The following is a 26,276-nucleotide window of genomic DNA, read 5'->3' as shown; positions in this document are numbered from 1 at the left end:
GTCTCATTTCTTCATATCCCGAGAGAGTGTAATAGAGTTGCTGATATGGTGATTTTCCAAGCTCCCCCTGTTGAGTGTTCCATTGCTTTGCATGCAGATGATGTTTTACAGCAGCAAGCTATAAGGCAGGTAATCGGATAGGTTTCAGTCGGATCTTGACAGGTCGGGTAAAATCGGGTATAAGTCAACTTAGGTTGATTTGACATCAGATCTAGATCAAGTTCAGGTCAGGTCATTTTCAGTTCGGATCGATGTCAGTTCAGGTCAAAACAGTTCAGGTCCGAAGCAGATAAAGACCAGGTTAATTCAGGTTCAGGTGGATTTCAGTCGGATCTCGCTCAGATCGGGTCAAAACATTAACAGATAAAATTCAGGTCGGATGTTTATCGGATACGGATTAAGTTCAGGTCGGGTCGTTTCTATTTTTGGATTAATTATTTTGTCATCTTTCGTGATTGTTGAATTGCAAGTTGTAATTGTATATGATTGCGAGTAAATTAAGACAAAAATACATATTCATGGATCAATTTTGTAAAAAATATAAATTTAAGGACAAAATTGAAGAAATGTAAAATTACAAATAAAATTTTAAAATATAAATTAAACAACACACATAGGTAAGGGACTAAATCAAAAAAAATTTAAAATGTGAGGTTTAAATTAATATAAAAATGATTAAATTAAACACATTTAAAAAGTTATGGACTAGTTACAAAAATATAAATAACAACTAACAATGGGCCAAATGAAGATGCACATATAAATTTAAGAACTAAATTGAATATATATAAAAATGAAAGACTTAAAATTGAAATAAATTAAAAAAACAAAAAAAGATTAAATTGAAATAAATGTAAAATATGAATAAATAATGAAAAATATAGTAAATTACATTTATTTAAAAAATTAAAAAATATATAATATATATATAATATAAGTTTATATATAAATTATATATATATATATATAAACTATATTATATTATAAATATATAATTATTATAAGCATATATAATTATTTATATAAACTATATATGTAAACTATATATGTATAAATTATAAAAAATATATAGTTTATAAACTATAATTTATATTAATATATATATATATATATATATATATTATTCAAAGTGAGTGGTGGGAGAAAACTTTTTAAAAGAAATATATTTTTGTGTGAAAAAAATTTGATTTTATTAGAGAATTTAGAGGGAAATTGAGAAATTCTGACAATATAGAGAAATTGAGAATTTAGAGAGAATAGAAAATTTTGGGAAGTTTGAGCCGTCCAACAAGATATTTTTGGTTAATTAGGCTCATGCTCCTCCAACAATAATCATTTTTCCACTTGTTTTTGATTTTTTATTTCTTTTATTTTAGTCATGGTTTAATTGTAAATATCTTCTTGAATTTTCAATTCGATGCAATTTAATCCTGTATACATTCTAATTACTTTTAATTTTCTACGTACGTACGTACGTATGTATGTATGTATGTATGTATGTATGTATGTATGTATGTATGTATGTATGTATGTATGTATGTATGTATGTATGTATGTATGTATGTATGTATGTATGTATGTATGTATGTATGTATGTATGTATGTATGTATGTATGTATGTATGTATGTTCATATGTACGCATGTATAAACTATATAAAATATATAGTTTATAAATTATAATTTATATCAATATAGTATATATATGTATGTATAACTAATATAAGTAATCTATAGATTATATATATATATTATGGAAACACTATGTATAAACTATATAAAGTAATAAAGTATATAGTTTATTAAAAACCCTAAACCTTAAATCATAAACCTTAAATCCTAAACTTTAAACCATACACATTAAACTCTAATGTAAATGAACTAGCACTAATGCATATATGTTTGTAATAAAAGAGTGGGCTTATGTATTAGGCATATGTAAACTAATGTAAATGGACAAGCACTAATGCAAATGGACTTATTTTTGGGTTTTATTATTACTTATTCATAACAACAAAATAAATGGGCTATTAATGTGAATTAACCTAACATGCAACTAAAATACTAATTATGCAAATAAAATTAATATGACATGTACTACTATTTATGAACCATTTAATATGCAATGTGACATATTAATTATTTAACACCTAATTAATCATGTTTTATATAATTTACATTTAAATAATTTTATTGATTTTTTAAATAATTTTATATAATATGTATGTATAGACCATGTATATATATATAAAGTAAATTGCTTATATAGTTAATAGAAACACTATGCATAAACTATATAAAATAATAAAATATATAGTTTACAGAAACCCTAAACCCTAAAACATAAACTATACACCCTAAACTTTAAACCATAAACCTTAATGTAAATGGACTAGCACTAATGCATATATATTTGTAATAAAAGAGTGAGCTTATGTATTGGGCCTATGTAAACTAATGTAAATGGACAAACACTAATGCAAATGGACTTATTTTTGGGTTTTATTATTATTTATTCATAACAACAAAATAAATGGGTTATTAATGTGAATTAACCTAACATGCAACTAAAATACTAATTATGCAAATGAAATTAATATGACATGTACTACTATTTATGAACCATATAATATGCAATGCGACATACTAATTATTTAACACCTAATTAATCATGTTTTATATAATTTACATTTAAATAATTTTGTGAGTGCGTGCGTGCGTGCGTGCGTGCGTGCGCGTGTGCGTGTGTGAAAATTTATCACTATTTTATAAAATACGACTATTTCATAACTTCCAAAAATTTAATGACTAAAAACATAATTACAATATATTTTAGTGACCATTTGCATACTTTATCCATTCAAAACGCTCCAATTCTTGTTCATTTGACGCGAAAATTTCAAATTTCCCAAACCAAATTCGAATCACGAGGGAACCCCAATCAAAAAATAAATCCAAACTCTCAAATTTAAATCCATTTGTAGTAATAAAGTAATAAAGGATTGGGTTTAAATCATAAACCCTAAAATCAATAAAAAAAACTAATTATTTAACACTTAATTAATCTTGTTTTATATAATTTACATTTAAATAATTTTATATAATATGTATGTATAAACCATGTATAATATATATAAACTATATATATATATAACATATATATATATAAACTATATAAAGTAAATTATTTATATAGTTTATAGAAATACCATGCATAAACTATATAAAGTAATAAAATATATAAATTATAAAAACCCTAAATCCTAAATTCTAATCATAAACTCTAAACCCTAAATTTTAAACCATAAACACTAAACCATAAACCCTAATGTAAATAGACTAACACTAATGCATATACATATTGTAATAAAGAGTGGCCTATGTATTGGGCCTATGTAAACTAATGTATTGCCAAAATTATTTATATTAATAATGTAAAACGTTAATATATATTACATAATAAATACTTTCATTATTAATATTATTTTTTCTTTATATAAATTAAACTATATAATTTATATAAATTAAACTATATTAATTTTCCTTTGCATTATTAATCTTGTTTTATCTATTATACATTTAAATAATTTTATATAATAGGTATATTTATTAATTTAATTATCATAATAAATATTTTATTATGACATTTAAAAAGTAATTATATTAATTTTTTAATTACATCATAAACTAAAAAACTCATAATTTTATTAAAATCTTATAATTTCGTCCATGGTAATATATAAGTGAGGTAAATATCAGATCATGTTAAAAACATGTCATGTTAAAAACATGTCAGGTTGAAAACAGGTCAGGTTGAAAACAAGTCGGGTAATACCAATTATTTACCAGGTCAATCTCGGTTTCGGGTTCATGTCAGTCGGATACATGTCGGGTTCAAATCCACAATTTCCAGGTCTAACTTGGATTCAAGTAAACACCAGTTCCGACTCGAATCGGTTTCGGATCGCTACAGCTCAGGTTAAACACAGTTTTAACTCGAGTCGATTCCAATCAGTTTTGCAGATCGGGTCAGCTTTTTACACCCCTAGCAAGCTATGATTATTGTGTTAAACAACTGGTGATGTTTTGTTTCCATCCTTTGTATTAAAAAAATTTCATTCTTGATCTTTTAATTTGGTATAAAATATTTGGATTTGAGTTGAGTTTCTAATGCAAATTTGTTCATTTATTTGATCTTTTCGTTTCCTTTAGCATCAAAGTTTCTCATCGTTCTTTTGGCCGTCGACCGTCTGATGCTGCTTCACCGTAGCTTGCTCCCTTGTTACCGTCGCTTGCAGTGGAGGCCACCAAGATGGGATATTTTAAATATTTTAGGAAATATTAAAAGTAGTTTATTATTTTTTAATAAATGCCACACCATCATTGAATTATGTCAGTAATTTGGTTGATGTGGAAACAGTTGACGTTCACATAACCAGAAACTAACGATTATGTTAGTCAAAACGATCAGAGGTATAAATTGATGCAATTAAATAACTTCGATAGTAAAATTGATGTGAAAATACGATAGGAGCGAAATTGATAAATTTAATCTACTAGAGAACCATATGTGACCCTTAAGCCTTTAAATATTGAAATTTAGGAATGTCACATTAATCTATTCTCAATAAAAAAAATCATTTGAATTTAAAATTTAATTTAATTACATAATCACCTTTAAGAAAAGTTTTAATGCACCATTTGTCCCCTATGTTTTCTTTTTCATTTCAATACTTAAAGTTTTTTAATCACCGATGCCCATAATATTTAGTTATTTACATAAGTAACCAGTTTTACTTAAAGAAAATAACAATTATTTAAAATAGGCAAAAGGGTAACTTTTGCCATTGTAGTAGACCAAATTTATCACTTTCGCCCTATCGTATTTTCGCATCAATTTAGCTATCAAAGTTGTTAAATTACATCATTCTATATCCTACTGCTAACTTAAAACACTAGATTATAAACAATAAACTATAAACCATAACTTTATTACCTTTAAACCCTAAATCCTAAATTATAACTTATAATTTATAATTTAGGGTTCAATAAAATGACAGATGTAACACCCCAACTCGTACCCGACCTGGATACGAGTCTGAGATGTCACATTGACTTTTTTTAACAATATTCTTACAAAATATTAAAACATTTGGACTTGTATTAAGAAAATACGATAATATATTGTTGAATTATGTTTCATTATAACAAATTTAAGGAAAGAAACGTTTTTATGAATAATATTATACTGTATGAATAGTAATAATACTGTACAAATAGTACCATGAACAGTATCGATGCTAAAAAATTTCCCGAATACTACAAGGGTATTGATACCCTACTATAGTGTACCGATATCCTGCTATAGCAATTTCGGTTAAACATATATAAAACTCCTAAAAAACTTAAACTTTCATTACTATAAAATTACCATTTACATAAATACGTTTAAAATATTACAAAACTCGATCAGAGCATATCAGATTCAATTCTTTATTTACATGCCAACTACAATCAGTATTACAAAATACATACTATGCACTATGTTTCTGATCTGATCTTTGTAAGGGAGAAACTGACTTGTCTTGCTTAACTTTTATCATTCTTCCTCTTCTCGGAACCTACGTGTGAAACAATCACACGCTAAGTCATTGACTTGAGGCATATAAAACATATAATAGAAACCATAGAACATTTCATATAACAAAAATGCATACATGTACATATACCATCATTATCATTAACCCATTTATCATGTGATGTTGTACTTATCATTTCTGTATATCATATAACACATATATCATTAACATGCTTATCAGTATTTATATTATTAGCACTAATCTCTTTTATCATTTAAGCACATACTGGACATTTCTATACACATCATGGAACACATATATCTTTTCACAACAGAGCACACATAGTATCATACCACTTGATTTATCTATTCTCTTTAAAGCCCATGTACACTTCTGAGGACTTAAGGTATGTGAGTACATTGAGGTTGTGCACCACTATGATGTCACCACAGCTCGTATAAATATCCCGAAGGACCAGTCCATAGATCCCGAAGAATCTAGGTAATCAGTCCATATGTCCCGAAGAACATAGGTAAACAGTCCATATGTCCCGAAGAACATAGGTAAACAGTCCATATGTCCCGAAGAACATAGTTAAACAATCCATATGTTCATAAGAACATAGGTAAACCCTCGACTCTTAGCATGCCAACTATACCTCTAGCTCTCATATCACATAACATGGGCATTATTTTTATACATATCACTTTACATATTCACACATTCATATCACATCATTCTTTCACATAGCTCTTTATCACATTTCATATGATCACATATTTCTTCTCTTCATTGCTCTTATGATCTCATATTTCTTCTCTTCTGTCACATACCACATGTATCACATGTACATGTAATCACATAGATCATATCATATAGCTTATAAACTTATACATATATTCATGTGCATACTTCCATATAGTTCGTATATCAATACCAAATAACTTATATCATGTTTTTATATATTTATGTAGTTCAATATCACATATCACATATACATGTAATCATGTAAATCAGGTCACATATAATAACATATGACACTTACACTCATTTTCATGTATTCACGCACACATAAACATCATATTAATCACAATTCAAATAGTATTTTAAGAGTCACTTCTTACTATAGTAACTCCGTCATTGGCTTATCGCAAGCCAATGTTTGTTCGATAACATAAGTTCAAATTAAATTGCACTCACATTAGCCTCACTTGATTTCAATTGATTCTAATTCTTTGATTTTTTCGAAATTTACCTACGTTTGATGTCTACATAATCATACATTTATACATATTAGTATTCCAAATGACATACTAATCTTTCATTTCTTAGACTAAAAGAAAGACTATTTCCATTTTCCTTTTGTAGTGTATCAGTACACACTATAGTGTATCGGTGCATTCCTTAACGTGTGTATCGATGCACTACTTATGCATCGATACACAAATTATATTAGATGTTTTCCATTTCAAGGGGTGCATCGATACACTCCCTGTGCATCGATACACACTGAATAATTTCTGGAAATTTACCCTTTATGCATCGGTATATGTTGAATGTGTACCGATGCACACTAGCCCAGAATTCCAATTTATGCACGAAAATTACCTCATTCTAACTTAATTGTGTCATATTTCAACCCCTTTCATATCTTTAACTCACATACACATGTTTATCCTCATTTATATTCATTTATCCCATCATTAACCTCCATATCATCTTCTCCTTATGAAATTCAAGAATCATACTCAAATTTCAACATATTCTAAATTTAATTCTAACACTTAATACTTCTTAATTAGGTTGATGACAAGTCAAATCCAATTTTCAATTCTTATTATAAACTCTATTTCAAAATTTCACTCAAGAACTCCAAATCTTTAATCTTTCCTAACTCCTTTATCTTTTGATTTTAAGATAACTTAAGCTTTCCTTAAGCTTAGTTATCATCTAATGATCAAAACCCAACCTTAAAATTAACAAATAATTAGCTAACAATAAACTCACCTTTGCCTTAGAGGTTCACGGTTGCATGAAGAAGAAGAAGGAGAGAGAGCTTTCTGGAGAGATATCTTCTTAATCTTATCCTTATATACTTATCATATCCCATTTTTAATTAATTTCTTAGTCAAATGACCGTTTCGTCCTTCACTTTATTTAATAATTACTAAACATTCTTCATAAAATATCTCCAAATAGTCATTGAACTAGTCAGCTATTCTACTTTAATCACCAAATTATGAAGTTTTACAATTTAGTCACTAACCTGTAGTTTGGGATGTTACAACAAAATCTTATTACATGACAAATTCGTTAACAATAAAGAATTAATTTGAAAAATATTTATAAACATTAGAGGGCTTATCTGGAAAAAAACTTTAGGTACTGAATTTGAAAAACAAATAAAATAAACAACTTTTGTAAACGTTAAAAGTACTATTGAAAAAAATAGATAACAAATTAAAAAAACATTAAAGAACAAATGATACATTCAACCTTAAAAGAATAATAAAATTTAAATTCAAATATTAATATTTAAATTTCTTGTGGGACTTATTTTATGGAAAAGATAAATTTTAAAAAATGGAGTAAGTTAAATAGTTAGGGGGAAAATGGACTTAATTGTCTATTTGGACAAAGACAAGATGAAGAATTTCAAAGAGACGTCCACTTGCAACCTAAGTTTAATTAAATAACTTTCCATAATAAGGGTAAAACTACTAGAATAGGCACTTATCTATGGGATATGTTCTAGTTTGACCACTAATCAATTAATATTTTTAAATCAAATCACTTATCTACTCAAATGTATCTATCGAGTCACGTATCATTAATGATTAAGGAAACGATAACAATGCAATTAACTAAATTTATATAATTATATATTTAATCCTTATTACTTAAACATAATTAACATTTTATTAATTCTGTCCAAATTACGTTCATTCAAGAAAATAATGACATGTCAATTAACTAAATATTAGAAGTATTTTGTCTTAATATTAATTAATTTAATTTAATAAAATTAAAATCAAATTGATATAATATGTAAATAACGAGGATCAAATATATAATTATATAAATTTATTTGACTGTGAGATTAATATTTTTATCAACGGTTAAAATAAATGACTTGATTATTGTTATTTAAAATAAATTATTGATCAAATTAAAACCTATCTCATAATTAGATGACTTCAAATAATTTACCCAAACAATAAAATTGAGACAATGCTATCCTTTTAAACAGTCCAATAAACAGTTGAATATTGTGTAATAATAAAATTTTCTTAAAATTACGATTAGAATTATGTTTTTGTAATAAAATATGATTTTAATTAATATATTCACATAATTATAATTAATTAGTAAAACATATTAATAATTACGGTAAAAAATAATCATTGCATTTCATGTTTCCATTGGTCAAATGATTTATTTAATTCAATTAATTTGAATTAAATTTAAATAAATAAATTTATCGTATAAATAAATAATTTATTTAAAATTACATTTTATTGAATTATAGTTATAACATATATAAATATTATTATAAAATTTTAAGCAATCAAAATTTTGTGTCCTCAATTTTACCAATATATATACTTCTTGTTCAAAATCATTGGTGTATATATTAAATATTAAGGTAAACTATGTATTCAGTACCTAAACTATCAATTTTAATCTTTTTTAGTACCTAAACTTTTTTTTTTAAATCATACCTAAAATTTAATTTTTGTTTCATTTTACTACTCCGTTAAAAACTTAACGTTAAATTTGAAAAAAAAAATAATTAAAGTTTAGGTACTAAAATGGGTCAAAACTGATATTTTACGTACTAAACTAAACATGTTAATTTTTTTAACGATGAGTGCTAAAATGAAATAAAAATTAAATGTTAGGCGTGGTTTTGAAAAAATTGAAAGTTCGGGTTCTAAAATGAATCAAAACTACTAGTTTAGGTACTAAAAACGTAGTTTATCCACATATTAAAATAAAAGGAGGATTAATTTATTGTTCTGATAAATACAATATTATATCAAAAGGAGGAAGAAATTGACTTTATTTGGACAAAGACAAGGAGGAATTTCCGGAAAAAACCATGCTATGCAGAGTCCAACTGGATAAATTGAGGGCATTTTAGACTTTCCATTCTTCGTGCGCCAAAGATCTCCGAGTTTTTTGGTCCTACCTGTTCTTATCCGTAACTACGTGCTCCGCGATCCAGCTTCCACGACAGTATTCCTTTTCCAGATCTAAATACACGGTCCAGATTTGTCTCAACTTGTTCGACATTTAACCTTCATTTTGCGTTAAATATGTTCTTCTCTCCACCCAGAAGTACTTCTATCCTGGCTATCGAGTTCTTTGATGATCTTCAGGCTACGCCGGATCAGCTAAAATACGCCGATCTCCGTTCGTTTTCCGATCATATGGGGCTGCTTGACCAGTTGTGGGACGATACCGTTGCGGGTCCCCGACCCGATAACGGCCTCGGCAAGCTCCGAAAGCACTCCATTTTCACTTCCCGGCCTAACTCCGCCAAGGGTACGCTTAGGCCTCTCCTCCACCAATCACGTGTTGTATCACGCCACGGCGGCGGAGGCACACTTTAACTATATATGAAACTATAATTACTTGCTTAAAGGAATCAATTGCCGCTAAAAGTAATTCTAATTTCAAAGTGTGAGCCGAAATATAATTTCACAAACAAATCGAACGACTGTCGAGGATGAATTTACCGTTCTCCCTTTATCATAATTATTACTGATTGAGTTTTATTTGATTTGGTGCGGTCTGCTGATCAGAATCTGATGGCGGGAGTGTGAGCTCGTACGGTGATGAAACGCCGGGGGAAGCGACGAGAGTGACACGTAGTATTATGATCGTAAAACCTCCTGGTTACCAGACCGGATCGCCGCCGGTTTCGCCAGCCGGATCAACTCCTCCGGTGTCTCCTTTTTCCGGTAATATTTTTTCTTTCAAACTTCCTGAATTTATCCCTTATCTATTTCTTAAATTCGAAGTTGCCCTCCTCGAAAGGTGTAAGACTAGAAACATCTTCATAAGTGGGCTATTAATGGGGATTGTCTCAGGAAAGGCGGGTTAATACACGGCTAATATATGGCAGTACCGGATATATTAAAATGTATTTAATAAATTCGGTTTAGCGGTACCTATTATGTTGACAACTAATAATGTTTTAGGTAGAAAATATGAAAAACTATTAAAAAATTTGGTAACCGGTAAACTTTGGTTATCGGTAAGTATCTATCCTTTTTATAAAAGTGTCCATACTTTTAACATATCAAGTAAATTTTACCGGTTTTATCATAATGAATCTGGTTTTGTCATATTTTTACTTGTTATATTGTAAAGTATCTATCCTTTTTATAAAAGTGTCCATACTTATTTCACTGTGAAAATATATTTACTATTATCTTTGATTAATATTGTTAAATTTAAATTCTAAATAATATTTTATAAAATATCAAAACAATCAAATAATTTTGTGTGTAAATGAAATTATTAAATTAATATTGTAGGTGGAAAACATAAAACACTATTAAAAAAAATTGAAACATAAATTACATAACTTTAAAAAAAGTATATATCATTTTTATAAAAGTGTTTATATTTATTTCACTGTGGAAAACATATTTATTATTATCTTTGGTTAATATTGTTAAATTTAAATTCTAAATAATATTTTATAAAATATCAAAAAATCAAATAATTTTTTATGTAAATGAAATTATTAAATTAATATTGTAGGTGGAAAACATGAAACACTATTAAAAAATTTGAAACATAAATTACATAACTTTCAAAAAAGTATATATCATTTTTATAAAAGTGTACATACTTATTTCACTGTGGAAAACATATTTATTATTATCTTTGGTTAATATTGTTAAATTTAAATTCTAAATAATATTTTATAAAATATCAAATAATCAAATAATTTTTTGTGTAAATGAAATTATTAAATTAATATTGTAGGTGGAAAACATGAAACACTATTAAAAAAATTGAAACATAAATTACATAACTTTAAAAAAAGTATCGATCCTTTTTATAAAAAGTATGGACACTTTCAATATAATAGGTAAAAATATGATGTAATAGGTAGCGCTTATATATTGTAATATGTATCGTTTATATAATGTAATAGGTAGTTGTAAAGTATCTATCCTTTTTAAAAGTGTCCATACTTTTTCATTGTGGAAAACATTAATTTAAGGTTATCTTTGAGTGAGTTTTAAGATATTAATTTAGTAATTATAGGCGTCTAATGATTTATTTTTACATTACGATATATATTATTATTAAATTAAAAATAATAAAAATATATATTACATATTTATTATTATCTTTGGTTAATATTGTTAAATTTAAATTCTAAATATTATTTTATAAAATATCAAAACAATCAAATAATTTTTTGTGTAAATGAAATTATTAAATTAATATTGTAGGTGGAAAAAATGAAACACTATTAAAAAAAATTGAAACATAAATTACATAACTTTAAAAAAAGTATCGATCCTTTTTATAAAAAGTATGGACACTTTCAATATAATAGGTAAAAATATGATGTAATAGGTAGCGCTTATATAATGTAATATGTATCGTTTATATAATGTAATAGGTAGTTGTAAAGTATCTATCCTTTTTATAAAAGTGTCCATACTTTTTCATTGTGGAAAACATTAATTTAAGGTTATCTTTGAGTGAGTTTTAAGATATTAATTTAGTAATTATAGGCGTCTAATGATTTATTTTTTACGTTAGGATATATATTATTATTAAATTAAAAATAATAAAAATATATATTACATATTTATTATTATCTTTGGTTAATATTGTTAAATTTAAATTCTAAATATTATTTTATAAAATATCAAAACAATCAAATAATTTTTTGTGCAAATGAAATTATTAAATTAATATTGTAGGTGAAAAACATGAAACACTATTAAAAAAAATTGAAACATAAATTACATAACTTTAAAAAAATTATCGATCCTTTTTATAAAAAGTATGGACACTTTCAACATATTATAATGTAATAGGTAAATTTGCAATGCTATCAGTATAAATATACCGGTTTACTTATAAAATAGGTAAATATAAGCCTACCTATTACATTATATAAGCGCTACCTAGTATGTTATTGTACTTTATAATATTTTCGGTTAAATAATATAACATAACCGGTCTAAATTTTAACCGGTAACTTGTTTTACCGGTCACGCCGTATATTAGCCGTTTTTTAGACGCCGCACCGCAGAACTACCCCTATTAATGGGTTGTTACTCCCACTTGATTATTTCCCCCTGATAAGTGGCCTTTATGAGGGTAGTTATGTCATTTAAGTGCTTTGTATGAGGGTAGTTAGGGTTACCTTCCGAGGACAAGAATTCATATTGTATTTATTACTATTTTTTTGGCCTTTCATTTCCTATGTGGGGCATAATGCACAATAATGTAACGTCACATCAAATATCATATATATTAATGTTGAAATCATAGTCATGACGCAAAGTTTTATTTTGTGTAGCTATTGAGTGCCTCAACTTTGCCACATTTGTATGATGTTACATGTCATTTTTATATAATTGATGAAGTTTTTGATGCATGTGGCGGTCATAATTTCGTGCATTACACGGACATAGATATTTTAGATTGAAGGTATATTGGTTAGCATAGACGGCCCTACTTTTCCATATGTTGTAATGGAAAGGTATAACTGTGGATGTATAGTGTTGCTTATGTGGATGGGATGTTGTTAGGAGGCAGAGAGTCGTTTCGATTTCGGAGAAGGTCGGCATCGGACGCTTGTGAGAAGGTTAACGAAGTTGGACAGAGAAGCCCTCGTCCTCCTTATGACGTCTGAGATATGAGCCGTCTCCCCGTATTTGGCGAAAAATCAAGTACCTTTGCAGCTTGAGTTTTAATGTACGTCAAGGCTAGGTTTGGGTACCTTTTGCATGTGTGGTTAGTTCTTTTGGATGTGTAGAACTTGTATAGAGGGGTTTGAATGGTGGTGTCATGTAAAATTGAAGTTTGCTACCTATAGAGTTTGTGACCGTTTCCCACCGTTGTTGTTCGAAACTTGTCGAAATAAGACTCCGGTGCCGGTGCCGGATTCTCTTCAATACATTGTGTAGAATTTGATTGAACAATTGTAGACGTATTTAAGATAAAACTTCTTATAATGTATCAAATTCTTGGTTAATAGTTTCAGATTGATCGAATGGAATTTTAGATAAATTGAATTGTTCATTAAGCAACTTTAGCAAGAGTCCCATGCCCATCTCTAGGGATAACCTTCACCCCCATGAGCTTTCTTTTAATTTCTCATTTTCATGGTTTGGCTATGGTTATGGGTTTAGTAGGGTTCTAGAAATCCTCACTAAATCAACTCGTTTAGGGTGGATTTGAAGCTCAAGAAACCTTATTAAATTCCCTTTCAGTTTCTACTTTAGTTAGTAATTCATTTCTTATTTCATGATTAGTGAAAGAAGCGGGAAAAAGCTTCAAATGTAAGAGTGAAAAAATGCTTATTTTTGAGTGAGCTTGCAGTGGTTTCTTGCAACTTAGGAGTAAGGTAAATATACTTTTGATACATGCACCACATGCCCTAAAGCTAAGGATGATAAATTTACTATACCACTTGGCCCTATAACACGAGGCCAGACCGTCACCGCTTCCCTATCAACTTCTAATTTATCTATATCACTTATAGGTCATTATATGCGTGTATGTTACAATTTTTTATTAATCTGGGTAAGTACAAGGCAATATCTATTCAAAGATAAACTCTCTGGCTTTTGACATTGAGCGCTCACACCCCTGATATCTATGGTGCATATGTTACTTGTATGAGTTCATTGTGCATATAAGTACATTTTTGTTGGACATGTATTTGGATGATTTTGAGGTTATGAGAAATGATTTATCATGACCCCTTTAACTCTCGTAAGCTTTAAATAAAATTTAAGGACCTTAGAATGACTTAGGGGATGAGCTGAGTCGACTTTTTCATTAGAAATAAGGTATTTATGAGTTTGACTATCAATATAGATGAATAGTAGTGATATTGTTCTTCAGATAGCCAAAACAAGAGGTTTTTGGCTGGGTGGTATTGATCCTTTATTCATAAAATATCGATATTGTTCTTCGAGTATTGATATCAATGGTGAGGTATTGATATCATCGTTAGATTTCAAATTTCAGTGGTTAAATTTGGTATTTGTACTCGGGGATTATCTATACCACAAAGAAGAAGTATTGATACTCTAAGTAGGGGTATTAATATTGATCTAGTTTTCTTAAACATCGAATGCAAATATGGTATCGATACTCATGGTAGTATCGATACCTCAACAGGTAAGTACGAAACTTCGTATGGGGGCATCAATACTACATACTTTCTCAAAATATCGAATGAAAATTAGTATCGATACCATGAATAGATATCAATACTCAAGGGTCAGTATCAATACTAAATGACTTAGTATTTAGTACACTGGATTGAAATGAACAAAAAGCTTTATTTTAGTTTGAGAGTTCGGGAAATGGTCTAAGACTGTTAAAACTTCTCAATAATGCTTACAAGTGGAAACATTTAATAAATTGTGTAATTAAGCATAATATCATTATAAGGTGAGATTTCATAAGACTTGAGTTCTTGTGTAATTCTCAAGAAACGATGAGAACACCCAAATTATTTGTATGTGTACGTCGATCATCTTGTTATTAGAAAATATATGAGTATGCTTAAGTCACTGCCTAAAACACTTAAATTGCTAGTCGAGCATATGCTTTGATGCTATGTGACCCTAGATAGGTCCCAATACTATTTAGAAGTAGGCTTACAATATTGCACCCTAGGTACTTGGCAATGAGGGTCTTACTAGATGAAGCTTTCGATGCCGTGTGACATTGGTCTTATCTAGAGTACCTTAAGCATGCTAGAAGGGTATGAGTCCTAGATTTCATGTGACACTTGCGCTACACCATGATGCATGCATATGTTACGTTAATGTACATTGTGTTCATGACTATACCTACCAACATATTCATTTGATGAATGCATGTAGTATAGTAGAGTTTTTTTTTTATGTGGCAATAAGCTTGTGAGCTCAACGTTTGAGATGTGTTTTCGTGCACAAATTTTTAGGTGGATGCTCAAGGAGATTATCGTTTGACTTGTGTTCCAGATTTGTCAAGTTTGCAGAGTATGTCTTGGATATTTTAGTGGATGTATGTGTACTGTTTTTTGGCCCTTTGTACATTCGAGTAGTAACTCTATTTTGATATCATTATTACTTTGATTTCGGACGTCGTTTTGGGAGTTCCTTATTTATGTAAACTTATTTCCCTTATATTTTAAAATATGATTTTGATGTTGAGTGGAATAACTTTTTAAAAAAATATTAGTCGCTTCAATGATTCTATGTAACATCTTGATCCCTCGATGTTCGAGTAGGATCGAATTAGAGTGTCACACTTTTTGATCCTCACATCATTTTTTTCTCGAGTATCCAAGACATCAACAACTGATCAATTCCTAGCAAAGTGTTATGCGACAAGAATCACTCGCATCTTTATCTATCACAACGAAAATCTTGTGTTACGCTCTAACAACAAATGACATACAAACAAAATCACAAAATAAAAATAAAAAGATTTACGTGAAAAATCATTAAAAAAACGATAATAATAGAATAGAAATTAACCATGTCGAAGAAAAGTTACATGAAGATTACAAAAGATGTACAAACCATAAAACCCTAAACTACAAGTTTAGTTTCTAAATTATCGGTTTTATTTTGTTTCAGTATCGAAACTTTTATTTATTTCAAAATTATACATAATGTTTACTTTTGTTTTATTTTAGTACCCGTCGTTAAGTTTTTAACGACACTAACATTTTTATGGGTAAATTACATTCATCACTCAATTATCTTCTCACTTTTATTTTGGTCTCTAAAGTTTTAAAAATTTCAATTTAACTACACAACCTTCAAATTGCTCATTTTTAATCACTCTGATTTATTTTATTAATAATTTTTTATGAAATGACATTATTATTATTATTTTATTATTAATAATTAAAATAAAAAAAATTGAAAGTTAAAGTGACTAAATTAAGAGTAATTTGAAAGTTAAGTAATTAAATTAAGAAAAATTAAACTTCAGTAACTAAAATAGGAGTGAGAAGCTAGTTGAGTGATGAATGATACAATTTACCCTTAAAAGAGGTGACAGTCCAACAGGTCCATTAAATTTTCAACGGCGAGATACCAAAATAAAATTAAAAGTAAATGTCAGGTATGATTTTAAAACAAATAAAAGTTTAAGTACTAAAATGAAACAAAACTGATAATTTTGGTAATGAATGCATAATTTACCCTATTTATAATTGTATGGTTTGAGAGCTTTCACATTCACCATATATTCTCTATTTTCTCTCAATTTTACCCAATCATGCACACAAATGGTGTTCAATGTACACAATTATGTTACTGCACACAAGATAAAAATGGGTGCTTGATTTACAGATTTCCCCTATAAATTCCATTGCAATTAGTATCAAACAAAGCATTCAGTCTCAAAGAAGATTTCCTTGTAAGTCCATTTGTTTACAGTTGATCGGAATTTTCTTCGGATCGAGCTCGTGGTATTCCCCTGTTTCGGCATTGGCATCCTCAAAAACCCGTCTTCGTCGACACATCAAATCTTCCCAAGCTTCGGTGGCTGTTCAGATCAATCATGCAAAACCAGAATTGAATGTTGCATTTAAGTACCAATATAAGATATGATGCTATTGCTTGGTTTGGGTGTAACATACTTCTTCAATGGCAACTTGTTTGAACTGCTCGGTGAGGCTTGAACCGGTTTCAAAATCTCGAACGAGCAGATAAGATCTTCGTCGACGCTTAGAAAAGCACCCGCATTGTTGAACTCCGCCGTAGTTTGGAGCTGAAAATATCGTCACAAATCTCCGTTTAGCGAAAAATTCGTATCCATCCTCCACAACCTGCGATTCAAAGGTTAGAAAAAAGCTCCATTGCATGAATAAAAGAGAACAAGAAAATAAGCTTACTTGATGACCACGGCATATGAGATCAATGTCATTCTTTTGCAAAAACTCAGTAACTACATCGGGTCCAAAAGTACACGAGATTCCTCGATCACTATCCGCCCAACCCTTGAGCTTGGGATCGGGATCCGACCAAAGCAGATCGCACAGAAGACCGCTATCTGGAATTTCAGTCGGCCTTTGAATTTGGTTTATTTGATCCAAACTTTTCAACTCCGGGGACAACCCTCCGTGCATACAAAGTATCTTCTCGTCGATGAGTGCGGCCACGGGCAGGGCATTGAAGCAATCCGTGAAAACTCTCCAAAGCCTAACGTTAAACCTTCTTTTACACTCGTCGTAAAACCCGTAAATTCGATTGATCTTTGCATCTTCATGGTTTCCCCTTAAGAGAAAGATCTTGTCTGGGTACCTTATCTTGTAGGCCAAAAGCAAACAAATTGTCTCCAAGCTGTGCTTGCCTCTATCAACATAATCCCCTAAGAACAGGTAGTTTGAAGCTGGAGGGTACTGCCCATATTCAAATACCCTCAAGAGATCTTGGTATTGCCCATGTATATCACCTGCAAAAGACCTCTAACATTAGAATTCATCCCAAATCTACATTACTAAGGCCTAGTTCGGCATTGCTATCGAGTCGAAAAGTGCGGTTGAAATGTTCTTTTTAAAAGATGTCTGTTTCGGTTTCGAAAACACTTTCGTATTTTCGAAAAGCAAAGAACCCTTTGTTTAACATTGCTTTTGCTGTAAGAAAATCACTTCTGGATGCTCAAAACATACAACCATCCCATTCAAACAGCCTACATGCTTAAAAACTTAACAATCATTTCAACAAATAAATGAAAAGGATTAATATACCATTTGGTATCTGAGTTTGGCTTCAATGTTCGAATTGGTACCTAGACCTAATGCCCCAATGAATATCTCTGACATGTGTGCTCTAAGCAAAAACTCATAGGTACTTAGTTGGGACAAACTCATTTTCCAAATAAAACATTGAAGCTAATCTCAATTACTCAATTGGTACAAAAACATTACCAAATTGAAAATTGAAGCAAAACTCTGGTACCAAATGACAGATTAACCCGAATATCCAAATGAACCTGGCATTCAGATAATCTGAAATTTTCTCCCTCCCCCCACATATTAACTGTTATGCAATTTCCAAGATTCTAATAAGAACACAAATCCCAGCTTCAAAAAATTGATGCCATCAAAATCCCACCAAGAAAAACCAATCATCAACAATCATACATACATACATACATACATACATACATATAAGAGAAAGGGAAGAAGAAAGCTGACCGCAAATTCTAACTGGAGCATGAATCCGAAGAAGAGTAGGCTGAGAGAGGAAGATTTGGCGAGAATTAATACAGAGCTGACGAATTTCTCCTTCTGAAAGCTGGACTTGTTTGCTTCCTTTACCCTCTAATAACCTTTTTATTATATCATCCAATACTCCTTTATCCATCGTCCCTCCATTGACATCATGATCATTTTCCTCTAATTATACCCCCAAAACACCCTATGCAGAAACCCGACACAAAATAAAGATTAAAACTTTGGAAATAAATAAGGTAAACCCCCCCCCCAAGATTTATGAAGGGGAAAGGATTCAGAATAACCAAACTTAACAGAAAAAAAGAGATATTTTTAGATCAAATTCTTTGGGTTTTGGCTGTCATTTTCTTCAATGTTTATCTCTCTCTTCTTCTTCTTTTTTATGCTAACTGACAAGAAAAAAAAAATCAACATGACCACTAGTTTGAAACCTCCAAAACTCCCCCAAAAAACTAAAAAGTGGTTTTAAACAGATTCAAGCACTGCTCTGTTGAATGTGATAATAAAAACATGTAATAAAACCGCGTTCTTTGAAAAGTACCTGCGTACATAGTTGTTTATACGTGTAGGGGGATATGGTTTGGGAGTCGGGAGTCCATTTCTTGCTGTGTTTTTTAGATCTTGGGGTTGTACACCTTGCTTTTATTACAGTTGACCAAGAAAAAAGAACAGAACATGGGGTGTATTTTAGTTGCCAATGGAGTTCTGCCATGTCAAAAGGGTTAACATGAATGGCCTCCAACTACACTGTCATAAATAGATGAAAAAAATATGTTTTTTTTTTATCTCAGGTGTGGTTTTTTCTTATAAAAATTCAATGTAATATAGATCCTTTTAACAAGTTTTTGGCTATTGATATCTTGTTCTTTGGGGACAAGGAATCATTAAATTATGTTTAAATAATTTTTAATTATTAATAATTTTAAGAATTATAAAATAATTATTAAATTTATTGAATTGTTATTAAATGGTTGTGGTAAAATAGTGATAAATTTTTATAAGTTTAGAAATCATTTTATAACAATTCAATAAATTTAAGAGAAAATAACTTCAGTGACAAAAATGTCTTATAATATACGATTTTAATCAACTTTTTTTTGGATTTACGAAAATGACCAACAAATTCGCAACGCAAACTCCAATTTCGCAACTCAGTTTCCAAATTTGCAACGCGAATATGTAAATCGCATTGCGATTTTCCAAATTCGCGTGATTTTCCAAATTCACAATGCGATTTCTAAATTAGCAACTCGATTTCTGAATTCGCAACGCGAATTTTATTTTCGCAACTCGATTTTCGAATTCACAATAGGTTTTAGTTTCGCAACACAAATGTTTTGGGTATATAACTACGCAGCAGCAACAACTCGTAACCTAAACCCCTAAATCGCAACTCATTCCATCTCCATCTATCACTCTTTCCAGCGATATCCGTTCCTATATCCAACGACATCCTTCCCCATCTCTAATTTTTTTTACATAATTTTATTTCTATATAATTTTTTAATGATTTCTCTCCCAATTTATCAACTATCAACTTAATAAAGGTATGTTTTTCTCTAAGTTAGTGATGATATGTAGTTTATAGCTTGTTTGTTTAATAAATTAATTTACAATTTGTAGAATGAAATCATCTAATGTTGATCATGTTTGGATAGATTTGTGTTTTGGAGGGTCATGGGAGAATGTTCATGGTGTTTTACAATATATGCCTTTACCTATGAATCTTCAACTAAAACTGTCATTAAAAAAGTTAACTTATGAAACTCTAATGTTATGTGTTGCAAAGAAATTGAATTTAGAGCCTCTAAGTGGATTTAGGTTATCTTATCAGAGAAAATGTAAAGTTTATTTGTTAACCGACAATAAAGATGTTGAATGATTTATTGCTTACATTAGTGTTTCGCAAGAAGATGATGTTACATTGTATGTTGTTGAACCTAGAAGTAGTGAAGTTGGGTCAGTAGCGGGTAGTAATCAACTAAGTTCTTCAACCCCAGTTTATGGTGCTCACAATATACAACGTTGTTATGAACCTCAAAATTTAATGGTTCCACCACAATTTCATCATCAAGAAAATTTTGTTTCACCACATTTCCAATACAAAACACAATATCAAACACAATCTCAAAACCTGCAACCTTTTCCTAATCCAAATCTCAATAAACTTTCAGCACCAAATTCTGGTTTTCGTATTGACCAGTTAGACGATTATGAGCCAACAAAAAAATTATGAGTACTAGTCAGTATTCGAAATTTGATCTTGGTCAATACCCGGACTTTGATCTTGGTCAATACTCGGATTTTGATGATGTTTCAGAAGAAGAAACAGACCCTGCGTGTAATGATTTTGATATTGGTCAATACCCGAATTTTGATTATGAAACAACCATTACCGAGGAAGATGTTGTTGATAATAATGAGGAGGAAGTTACGACTGTGAATGAACATGTTGAACATCCATTCTGTAATTCATATAACCCTGAAGAAGAAAAAGAAGAAAAAAAAGTCCCCGAAGAAAAGAAAAAGAAGAAAATGCCACGAGAGTATAACTGGAATATGCCAGAATTACTTCAGATACCGGAAGAAGAGTTGGTAAAGATAGCAGTTGATTGTTACACAAAAGTTATTCGTATCAAGAAAGATGAATGTTTTGATACAAAGGAAGACTTGAAGATAGCTTTGTATACGAAATGTGTGGAAGATGACTATCAACTAAAAGTTAACAAATCAAGCAAAGATCATTTCGAAACAAAGTGTATGATTAACAAAAACTGTATGTGGCGTATGATTGCAAAGAGGATAAAAGATTGCGAAATGTTTCAAGTTAGGACTTTTATTAATAAACATACATGTTCAAGAACCCAAAGTTTTTCCTCACCATAGACAGGCAAACAAAAAGGTGTTGGGTGGTTTTCTGGCTGAGTTAATGTTTTTGAATGGCAGGGTATATCGAGGACATGAAATTATGACTGACATGAATGCTCGGTTTAAGATTAGTATTTCATATTCTCAAGTTTGGAGAGCCAAATGTTATGCCTTGGAATTGTTGAGGGGGTCTCCAGAAGCATCATTTGCCCAACTGACGGCTTATTGTCACAATTTAAAGCTGAAAAATCCTGGGTCGGTAACTCATATCAAAACAGATAGAGATGGACGCTTTGAGTTGTTGTTTATCGCCATTGGTGCTGCAGTTAGTAAATCAATATAATTTTGTTGACTCTTTTTTGTTAGTTACATGCATTTCACAATTAAATGATTATATTTTTTGTGTATATTATTTTGTAGATTCGTTCGTTTATTACTTGCATGCGCCCAATTATTATAGTTGATGGAGCACTTTTGAAAGGTCGATACCTTAGAGTAAACTTATTAGCAGTAGCCATGGATTCTAACAATGGGATACTGCCAATAAACGCTGTTAGAAGGTGTTTCTCATATGCTTTTTATGGACTTTGTGGTGTTTATTTGTACAGAAATCTAAAATCAAGGTCTGCTGTTATAAAAAATCACAAATGGACATACTGGAAGGCTGTAAAAGCTTATCGGGAAGTGGATTTTAATAAGCATATAAATTGTTTAAGACGTGTTTTGCCTCAATGTGCTCAAACACTAGAAGATGTCAGGTTTGAAAGATAGTCAAGAGTACATCAACTTGGAGCAAGATATGGTTTCATGACGTCTAATAGTGCAGAATCAATCAACGCTCTAAGTCGTCATTCTCGAAAATTACCGATTACTATGTTAATGGAGTTTTTTCGAGCCTCTATTCAACAGTGGTACTACAAGAAAAGAAACCATGCATGTATTATTTCTTTAAATTCGTAATCATATATTTTACTAAGTATTATTTATTTAAATTTACAGGAACATTGGAACGTCGTGTTACACCATGGACTGAAAAAAAGATAACGAAACGTGTTGTGAAGTCAACGTCATAGAGAGTTGAACCATGTTCAAACACTTTGTTTGAAGTATTGGATAATAACTTAAATGGGCTTGTCAATCTAAATGCAAAGACGTGTAGTTGTATGAAATGGGAAACATCTGGTTATCCTTGTGGCCATGTTATAAAAGTTGCTCTTCATCTAAACCAAGATGATTCAAGCGCATACGCTATGGATTGCTACACTACAGAAGTATATCGATAGACTTATGCTGAGATTGTCTACCCTATTCCACATCCTTCTGAGTGGGACATACCATATGACTTACAAACAGTTTTGCCACCAGTCATGGATAACAGGCTACATGGCATACCAAAAAATCACGATCGTATACCGTCTAAGGGTGAAGAGAAGAGGATATTGACATGTAGTCGGTGCAAGGAAAGTGGTCATACAAGTTTGACCTGTGGATCACCAGTGCAATCACAATCATCTTTTCCTCTACCAAAATATGGATCATCATCAAAATCCAAAGCTCATATGGTACCAAGCAAAAGGAAATCAAAATCAAAATCGCAATCAAAATCAAAATCTTAATCACAACCGGCTTCACCTTTTGGGACTTATTAACTTAGGTGATTTTTAAATGCAAATGTTGTATTATATGTATTTTATGTGTGAATGCATACATTTCAGTTAGACATTCATTAGTAACTTGAGTTTGAACGTTGCTATGATATGTTCAGTTGTTATCACTTATCAGATTTTTTTGTTGCGAAAGTCAAATTCGCAACGCGAAAGTAAATTCCTAACACGAATTTGACTATCGCAATGCGAATTTGACTTTCGCAACCATCGCAATGCGAATTTGACTTTCGCGTTGCGAATTTGACTTTCACGTTGAGAATTTGACTTTCGTGTTGCGAAATTGTACCTTCAACAGGTATTTTTGACTTTTACAAATCAATTAAACAAGCAAAAAATAAGAATTATTTACACATCTATTAAACAAATCAACTTTTACAAATCAACTTTTACAAATCAATTACACAAGGAAAAAATAATTCTTATTTCCTCATCAATTAAACAAATGAACTTTTACAAATACATCAATTTCACGCAGACAGTTGTTTATGCACAAATCCATCAATTTCATGCAGCTCACTTCAGGATTAACCTGCAGAAACCAAACATTTGCTCAAACAACACTTTCTACACATCTAAAACCAACAAACAACAAATTATTGAATTCTAGGTACTTAACCAAACATTTTCAAACCAAAAAAGAGTATATATGTTAACGCTCAAAATTACCAATTGTTTATGTACACTTTCAGCACGTTGATATTGGTAGGCAGCGTCTCGCATATATCGTTCTAGCTATAAAATACCGAAACCACAAGCTTATTGCACCTCTATCTCTATTTGTCGGAGGTAGAAACTGTTTACTTCATGTCGTCAAATGTTCCAAGCACATGTATACGAGAGGACCACAATCCCCTCTGGTTCCCTGCGTTTGTTGTGGCGCGGTCTCGTCTCTGATCATTGTAACTTTGAACTTCTTTGGCTTCTTATTTCCAAAATTAGTCCAATAATCAATCACATCCAAGTATTTAGCCAAATGAGCGCTCCACCCCTTACAAATAATATCTCTCAAATCAGACAATGGTATGTAATTCAACATGCTGTCATATACCATTGTCTTCAGGGATGGGAGCTGAAGCTCGACGAGAAGCCAATGATGACGTTCCAAAATAGGGATAAACACCTGCAATCATAAATAATAATTCAATTGCGCACATCAAATTTTTATTTATGAACACCTTTAAAATATTCAAAAATAAATACTAACCTTATCGACCTCCCATCACGCAGGATAAAGTTTAGCTTTTCCATTACCCAACACATATGAAGTGTCTTTCTGATCCTTCAAGTGAGCTACGTGAAAAGACGTCGGCATAATAGTCCATCGCATATTTTTTATTTTCTTCAATTTCCTTATTATCGGAAGACATGACACCTATGCATCAATATGCTGTTTTATAAAAAAAATACATATATTAGTGAATTTCATAAATTTAAAAAAAATTAATCAAAATGAAATATAAGAAGAATATAAGACTTACCCCCCGGTCGAAATAGCCATTGTCTTCAACCCCTAATAACACACCCCACCAAGACCGATCAGGAAACAAATGCATATCATCGTCGAGTTTGCATATGTCAGCGTAACACCCCTGGCTCTGCTCATGTAGATAAAAATCAACTGCGGTCTTAGCCCAAAAGGTATTATCCAGAATTGTATTCGGTAGTGTTCTCATCTCCACTTCAGATATCGGAATGGTACTAACCGGTAACTCATACGAAAGCCATCTCTCATTCATCATGTCGGGTACGTGAGGGGGTTTATCAATATGTCGACATATTATGCCATGTGAATCGGGCTCTCGAACGGTGGGAGGAACCTCTTGAATGATGACAGGGGCCTCTTGAACGGTGGGAGGGGCATCTTGAAGGATGATAGGGGCCTCTTGAACGATAGGAAATGAATCTTGAATGATGACAGGTGAATCGTGCTTCTTCTTACGGAGTCATGGCACTATTGGGGTGAACGGAGACGTAATGGCACATGTACGACATCTGATGCGTGAACCCCGTCGTGCAAGAAAAACCCGACATAAAGCATCTACCTTATCAGGCCACTAAAAATAAATTAATACATAAATTAGTAAATAAACAAATAAATAATGCCGAAAAAAGGTTATTTGCATTTTTAGTATAGTATTAAACAAACTTACCCCATTGCGTAGAGTATGAACCTTATTTTACAACGATGCAACAATCTCACGTAGAGCGGCTACCTCATCACGTTAAGTAGATACCTCACCACGTAAAGCACCATTGTCACCGCGTAAAACCTCTACCTCACCATGTAAAGACCGTACCTCATCACACCATGCACAATTATCTTCACATAAAGTACCGACCTCCTCACGCAAAGCATTGACCTCATCACATAACTCCCCTAACTCATCCAGTGGAAGTGGAGAACAAGGAGATAAATGTCGTGGCATCTTTGCCGGTCGCCTATCATGAGGTGATGGTGGAGAATAGGCTCGATGATAAGATTGAATAGGTGATGGCTCTCGTTGTGGAGGTGTATAATCAGCTCGATCAGTTGGTGGCTCTGGGTGAGGGATGGCTCTCAAAGTGGAGGCTGCTCATAATTCGTGCCATCAAAAAAACGCTTACTAGCTTGCCACCAATCAGTGGTAAGCTCAGCCTCTGTGGGTGTCAGCCTCTGTAATGAATAGTTGGCCTCCTAACAATATAAAAGCTCAAACAAATTT

The 26,276-nt window shown here is 30.9% G+C and overlaps 2 protein-coding genes and 1 long non-coding RNA gene across 5 annotated transcripts; 2 read left to right on the top strand and 1 right to left on the bottom strand.

The window, feature by feature from the left end:
* The first annotated feature begins 220 nt into the window (after positions 1-220).
* LOC120154827 lies at positions 221-17,529 on the top strand. The gene is made up of 3 exons (XR_005518911.1): positions 221-231; positions 471-472; positions 17,374-17,529. It is a non-coding gene; the product is annotated as an uncharacterized LOC120154827 (long non-coding RNA).
* LOC120154825 (dormancy-associated protein homolog 3-like) lies at positions 9,865-13,737 on the top strand. 3 transcript variants are annotated; one of them, XM_039166470.1, is made up of 3 exons: positions 9,865-10,125; positions 10,386-10,544; positions 13,381-13,737. In XM_039166470.1, exons 1-3 carry the CDS (start codon positions 9,897-9,899, stop codon positions 13,482-13,484), a joined length of 492 nt encoding a protein of 163 aa, XP_039022401.1. In that variant the 5' UTR covers positions 9,865-9,896; the 3' UTR covers positions 13,485-13,737. The 3 variants fall into 3 exon arrangements, with proteins under 3 accessions (XP_039022401.1, XP_039022400.1, XP_039022402.1); XM_039166469.1 differs by having other exon boundaries at positions 13,374-13,511; XM_039166471.1 differs by having other exon boundaries at positions 13,345-13,388.
* On the bottom strand, positions 17,125-19,251 carry LOC120154824 (serine/threonine-protein phosphatase PP1-like). Its single transcript, XM_039166468.1, has 4 exons — positions 19,001-19,251; positions 17,696-18,255; positions 17,440-17,629; positions 17,125-17,346 (listed from the first exon to the last, which is right to left on the bottom strand). Exons 1-4 carry the CDS (start codon positions 19,167-19,169, stop codon positions 17,201-17,203), a joined length of 1,065 nt encoding a protein of 354 aa, XP_039022399.1. The 5' UTR covers positions 19,170-19,251; the 3' UTR covers positions 17,125-17,200.
* Between the last annotated feature and the right edge of the window lie 7,025 nt (positions 19,252-26,276).

This window comes from Hibiscus syriacus, unplaced genomic scaffold, assembly GCF_006381635.1.
Source record: "Hibiscus syriacus cultivar Baekdansim isolate YM2019G1 unplaced genomic scaffold, ASM638163v2 tig00111151_pilon, whole genome shotgun sequence".
In the NCBI taxonomy this organism is placed as follows: Eukaryota; Viridiplantae; Streptophyta; class Magnoliopsida; order Malvales; family Malvaceae; genus Hibiscus; species Hibiscus syriacus.
This window is presented reverse-complemented; position numbering and strand designations above follow the sequence as displayed.